This window comes from Berghia stephanieae, chromosome 4 (genome assembly GCF_034508935.2).
Source record: "Berghia stephanieae isolate SIO BIC M18660-M18661 chromosome 4, UCSD_Bste_1.3, whole genome shotgun sequence".
Classification (NCBI taxonomy): domain Eukaryota; kingdom Metazoa; phylum Mollusca; class Gastropoda; order Nudibranchia; family Aeolidiidae; genus Berghia; species Berghia stephanieae.
This window is the reverse complement of record NC_088363.1, coordinates 89,672,742-89,679,714: the sequence shown is the minus strand read 5'-3', so window position 1 is coordinate 89,679,714 and position 6,973 is coordinate 89,672,742. Positions and strand designations below refer to the sequence as shown.

The window sequence follows — 6,973 nt, the reverse complement described above, 5'->3', positions numbered from 1 at the left end:
TTCAATACTGAAAGTGTATTGCCTACAACTCAAACTACAAAATTGGGAGACCTATATTGTGCGTAAATTATTCCGGTCCCTAACGGAAATCACTAGCAACTTGTTATTGTTTACGTTTGGGGCACCTAACTTTACTGCTCTATTGTGTCAATGTAATGCAATGCGTAATAGAAACAAGGGGTGTCTTTATTTACTCAGCTTAGTCTAGATAAAACAAAATGACTGATGTTTATCTTTGGGTGTCATGGGGGGAGGATGGGGGGGGGGGGGGGTGTCAGTAGGTATGTCACCCATCATTCTAATCTGGTATTGAGTCGGATTGAACGAAACGAAGAAAAGTATTTTTTTTTTTTAAATATTAAATTTTATGAAATTTTAGTAATTTGAAGTGTCAGACTTTAAAAAAAAAACTCCCTTTCCTTAATGAGGGTATTTACTTTCACTCAAATTGTGTATGTTAAGCTAAAGATTAAATTTTAAGCACCAAGTTCATCCCGACATTGATACCGATTTGAGACGACTGGTCACAAATAGGAAAAAAAGGTGGAAGTGGTGATGTAATCGCATGATGCATGAGACGAACTCATCTCTACAGGTTTTAAGTAAGCAACTTGACCCCAAAATCTAAAAGTGCTTGCATACAAACAAAATATAATGTGTGCGTAGGTTAATGTGGTCTTTGTAATAAACTATGAGCCAGGACCATAATCCTTTGGGGCAGTCCGGATCCTTCACGGATATCCATCAATGTCTATTTTCGTAGAGAGTCCGGCCGGCTAATGTCAAGTTTGGGCGGCGACTTCTTAAGAAGTCTACAGAAGGCGACAGAAATATACAAAAGCATGCAATATATATAATAATAGTATAACAACAAAACACTGTTCGATCCACTTTTAACGGCATACAGAAATAATAAAAGGGAGTCGTTATAAGCGAGGATTGTCTTTAAGGACTGTGTTTGAGTTCAAAGTAGGGCAATTTTGTTATCATGCTCCTGGATTGTAACTAGTGAAATGCAATTTCTGGGCACCTACAAGAACAAGAGTATTATATATTTGCGCTGTCTATTATCCTGTGGCCTGAGATTTTTGAAGCAATCAAAATATTTCTTTCTCCACAATGTTTTTTTAAGTACCTCAATCTATTCTATTATATTGGATTGAGCTTTATGCCAACTGGTTTAAATTGGACATGAACATGTAAGGTTTCTGTCCATTTTCTGTGTCAATATCAATGGGTATCGGATCTTTCTCCACATCCATTCCCCAATATTACTGTGAGAGCAGTCCTTTAATTCATTTGTAATGAAAAACCGACATCCCATGTCATGACTTTTTGTCACTCCATCAGTCAAATCGTATCCATCTGTTCAGCCTCTTTAATCCAAGTTATAAAATAAGATTAATTAACAATAGGGCTGTGTCATGTTATTCAGTAGTTCACACACACACACACATACACACATACATACACACAAACATTCACACATACACACGCAGATACCTTTCCTTGTCCAAACCTCACATACACAAACTCCCGCGTCTTTATAACGTAACAATGAAAATGATTTAAGTGTCTATTTTCATCATGAAAAATAAATTCTACAAACACGGGCAAAAACAGTAAATCACCGTTTTTGTCCCGTAAGAATGGTTCCGAATATAGCATAACGCCCGAATCGGTTACTAAATCTAGGCACGTGGTCATGTAAGCTAGAGGTAACAAGTAACAACTGTCAGCAGCCTTTATTTTGCGTGTGTTTTACGTGAGCTGTAAGGGTTAATTAAATATATCATAAATGGAAAACAACACAGGCGACTTACGCAATAAATTCATCTTTGTCGAAAACTTGGTGCACGAAATGATTTATAAGTGGTTTAAATGAATTGAAAGAGATACACCAAAATAAATAAATAAATAAATAAATAAATAAATAAATAAATAAATAAATAAATACTTCTATGAGAACTCAAATTCAATATTAATTATAATGACAAAAATTGCCGAATTCGTGAAGCTATTTCGTAAAACAATAGATTTTGTCCTAGGAGAGGACTGTTTAATTTATTTATTAAACAATCAATACCAAAACTTTACATAAAATAGAAAATATAAGGAGACTCGTGGTTGATAATCTAAACATTTTAAAGAAATGTAAACGAGAAAGACCTTTACAAATATGTAACAGTTATAAATGCATATCCTAAAGTAATATCTTTAAATGAAAGGCATTTTAGCTACCTTGTTTGATAAAAGACGTCTAAAAGTATTACGTGCAAAATGCGTTTCTGTCATCTGTCTGGATGTTAAGTGATGTATTCATGCTTTTATTGTGTTTGTTTTTGGCTGAAGAAGGGTTTTGAGCCCAAAAACATTCGTGTATTTGATTGATTGGAAGCTGATTTGTTTATTTAAATGTTTGTTCATGACTTTATATAGTCTACAGCTCCCAGCAGCTTGGTATCAATTTAATTTAGCGTAGATAGTCCGCCTTCGGATGGGAGTCCTTCAAAAAGAAATTTGTCGGGAAGTGCCATTGGAAATTGCGATTGGTTAATGACGTTTATTTTAAAGGTATTGAATACGGCACATAACAGAAAACGCTAAAATGTGACCCCTCGTCTCAAAACGGTATTATGTCGGGATGGACCAGATGCTAAAAAGTAAAAGTATAGTTAAACTGGTCAAAAATATAAAACGTTGGTATTTAGCAGAGTAAAATATGATTTTCCTCTCTTCTATAAAGCATATAAACTCAACTCAAGCATGATATTTCTGGCTACAAATTCTATTTTCAGCATCTTAATAATCCCGACAATACCGTTTTAAGACGAGGGGTCACAAATGGTCTCCCATCCTTCTCTCCTCTTCTCTTTCTCTTTCAGTGTCTCTATCATCTCATGCTCATGAATAAATATAAAGTGAACTTGTCACATTCCCTTGAAACATTCCAGACGAAACCCCCCGTCTTTAGCGACAATGCGCTATCCAATCATCAACGATTATCTAAAGATGAAAACGATGTTGGTTGCGGGAAATAATAATAGTAATAATATGCTGATGATGTTGAATATTTTCATGCCTCGAAGTATGCCTTGTTGCAATTACATACATGATTTATTTGCCTCTACAGAATTAGACGTCTACTATGACTCTTACTCTATAATAAGTGATATTATTCAATTTTGCATCATTCGGTGATGTTGAGTGACTTATCCTCTCACGCAAATCACATCGGTCAACAATGGAGCTCTCTGTTTTGTTTCCTTGTCCTCTTATTTCACCACAACCAGCCAAATGTGTGTGTGTGTGTGTGTGTGTGGCGGGGGGGGGGGGGGGGGGGGGGGGGGTCGGTGATTTACCGGTTACAGCGCAAAAATTGTCCGAAGTGTGAATACCAGATTAATTCCAAACTAAATTTATGCTCATGCTGTATAAGAAAAGGTAGTTTATTATATCTCCTCTCTCTCTTTTTATCGTTTTCTTCCCATAACAATGCGGCAAAGTAGATGGGGAAAATCGCTTAAAAGTAGTGTTTGATTTACCCACAAATCCGTACCCGTATTATGTTTGTTGAATGTCGTAATGTTGAAGAAATCCTTTTGTTTCGTTGTTGTTAAATTCTTGATATTTGGACCATAATATTATGGACCGTAAATGGTAGCCAGGTAGAATCTTGAAAGGGTCATTTTTTTTTATAACAGAAAGATGAAAAGTCACTCGATTTTACGACAATGAGAACACTGAATGATGGGTTAACAAAATGGTATTAGAATACATTAGATAGAAAGCTGTAGTCATGTCTGGTGGAAAAGTCTTTAAGAAGATGATAGTGTGTGTGATTAAAATAAATAAAGGAAAAAATGACTGATATTTATCTACACCCGGCCCAAATTCTAAGTTTAAACTATTTCTATGCCGGGAAAGTAAGTCGTGCTTACTTCAGAGCCTGAAAAGTAAATCTAAAATTGACCTGAGCTGTAAGTTACTCTTACGTCTTAGCTTGGAAGGAAAGTCGAGAATGTGTAACTCATGTTATTCACATTAACACAAATAAAACATTTAAAGTTAACCATTTGCCAAGGATTCGAGAAACTTGATTAGATCAATTCATCCATTTATATTCTCTCTCATACCCAAATGCTGTACAGTTACAAAACGTCTCTTTTCGGGCCAAAAAAAAAAACCCTCACTTATTTTTGTAACTCGATAAATTAACCTAACTTGTAATAGACTCTTAAACCTTAGACTGCAGAGAAGTTTTATGTTCAATTGTTTCTGACAATTGGGAGCTCGGCCTATATCTCATCTTTCAAAATATGAAGAAACTGTTTTAGAGTTTTAATGAAAAGAAGAGATTTTTGTTCGTAGGATGCATATAAGGTAAATATTGCGAACAAGGGATAGGACTATATTCTTATAATATCTAATTAGTAGTAGTAGTAGTAGTAGTAGTAGTAGTAGTAGTAGTAGTAGTAGTAGTAGTAGTAGTAGTCGTAGTAGTAGTAGTAGTAGTAGTAGTAGTAGTAGTAGTACTAGTAGTAGTAGCAGTGGTAGTAGTAGTAGTAGTAGTAGTAGTAGTAGTAGTAGTAATAGTAGTAGTAGTAGTAGTAGTAGTAGTAGTAGAAGTAGTATTAGTATTAGTAGTAGTAGTAGTAGTAGTACTAGTAGTAGTAGTAGTAGAAGTATTATTATTATTATTATTATTATTATTATTATTAGTAGTAGTAGTAGTAGTAGTAGTAGTAGTAGTAGTAGTAGTAGTAGTAGTAGTAGTCATGGAAACAGCAGCAATAGCGTTCGAGAATAATCATTTGTATTTTGTTGAGTAACGAGTCCCAATTTATGCTATATTTACTTTGGACACAATGTCAGTTATATAGCGAGATCGGTGATTTGCCGCCATACACATTGCTCACACTGCTCAAATTGCTGCTCACCTTGAATAGGATGTCCTGCCGTTATTTCCTTTACACGGGCTCTGGTGAAAATTTTGAATGGCGATGTGTTGATTGGTGTGCCGGGTATGTGGTTGCCTCCTGTGCCTGTGAGAAAATCACAATGAGAACCGGTACTTCCTTGAAAACGGTGATGGAAAAGGCCGTACGATTCCACATGCATTGTTCCAATGCACAACAAAAGAAGCAAGGCACAGGACAACATGTTTACAATGTTACACCCAAGATTCATATCGATAATTAAGATATGGATTTTTTTATAAATTAATTAAAAATATTATCGAACAATCAAAATTGTGTAAATGAGAGTAACTGAAGATAATAAGAAATATTCTATTTCGTAGGTAACACAAGAGCATGAATTTAGAACAAAATCCTTACAACCATGAAACAGAAACAATTGTGATGTTATTTCACACAGTTGTTGAAGGTCGATTACGACTGTAGTTATAATTAGATTTAGATAAATGGTTGTTTTTTTTTTTTCAGTGGCATTACACATAGGTAAATGAATCTTTCTTCCCTTCGGGAAAACAATCGCCAATTGTTTATTTATATATACACAATAAGACTGCAATAAAACAATGAATGATAACGAGATGCAGGGGACAGTATTGTTAGTGTTAGTTATATCTAGATATTATTGCACAGTTGGTTGGAATTCATCAATGTCAGGAGTCGATGTCCTTGTGATGGAAATACAATGGATAGTCCTCTAAATTAATTGCTGGGATGCAACAATGCGAGGCTCTTATATTATCACAATCTCAGTTCTTACTTCTCAACCAACAGCTTACAAGACAAGATACGGTTGAATTACAGGTTGATAAACTGGAGGAATTAATATTTTTGAAAGGACGAGATGCGCAATAATTGCTTAGCCGTGGATAATAATAATAATAACACTCAGGACAGTGATTAACCTAGGTCAAGCCACTGGCGCACCTGTAAGTTTTCCAACGTATGTAACAGTACAACTAATTATTACTACTAATCCTTCCGGAATAACAGTTCACGTTGCATTTACATTTCCACGGAAGGGGTGAAAGACAAAAATCAAAATGAAATAGTTTGTGTGGTAGGTATAATATCCGCGTTTTCTTGTGTATGTCGGAGCTAAGTGACCTGAAGAATATTACAGACTAGATCAGTTGATCCCTCTCATAAGGAAACAACAAATCAAACCCAGGAGCTAATAATAATATGATACGATAGATGTCTCCGAGTGTCTGGACAATGGGCGGAAAAAGCATGATTTAAAACCGATCCTATCGTCAAGATAGTGGTGAACTGGTCCGACCTGCTGGTTGTCCTAGTGAGTTGCGTAAGAATTTAATAGCTTTTCTCTGTAATACTTTAGTCCCTACTTTTCCAGAACTTGTTCATGTACGCAATAGCTTTGTTATGCTTTTTTTTGGTCACATGCCTGCTGTTATCTGATAATACGTTTTGATGTGTTTATTGGATCTGTAAAAAGCACTTGAAGAAAAGTTGGGGCCAAGGAAAATGTAAAGCTCCGATTGTTTCGCAACGTTACGTTATATCCTCTTAAATAATAACAAAATTTTCCTAGGATCAAGTAGGTTGATAAGTCCATTTACATAGACCATTCCCACGGGTTCTTAATGGCCAAAGAGTTTTAAAACGCTTTCTTTATTCCTTCAGCAAAACAAATGGAACTAGATTTCCCCTGTTATTCTGTACACGTCACTCGCTGTTTTTCTGTGCGTCTCAATTGGGAAAAGGTGTGAAAAGGGCAAAACTTAAAGGCAGTAGTTTGGTTATTATTCACTTTTTTAAAAATAATTAATTAGCGCGCTCGATATCGCTTGGCTTGGTGACAATACGGATAATCAAATCAAAGTTGACAAGGAAGTATGAGGCAAGATGTGAAAGACATCGACACAAACGTGTTACTGGTTTAAAGCTGTATTGAAAAGTCAGGGCACAGGATCAAGAGATATGGAATGGCTGAGATGACATGGAGAATATTTATTATTTTTTTTTAAAAATTA

At 35.3% G+C, this 6,973-nt stretch overlaps 1 protein-coding gene across 1 annotated transcript in view; it reads right to left on the bottom strand.

Moving 5' to 3' along the window:
- LOC144971526 (uncharacterized) overlaps nt 1-6,134 on the bottom strand; it is a 30,309-nt gene extending 24,175 nt beyond the window's left edge. Inside the window, exon 1 of the mRNA XM_078912527.1 lies at nt 4,941-6,134. Within this exon, the coding sequence (XP_078768653.1) occupies nt 4,941-5,190 (250 nt within the window). The 5' untranslated portion in view covers nt 5,191-6,134. The remainder of the gene's footprint in view (nt 1-4,940) is intronic.
- Between the last annotated feature and the right edge of the window lie 839 nt (nt 6,135-6,973).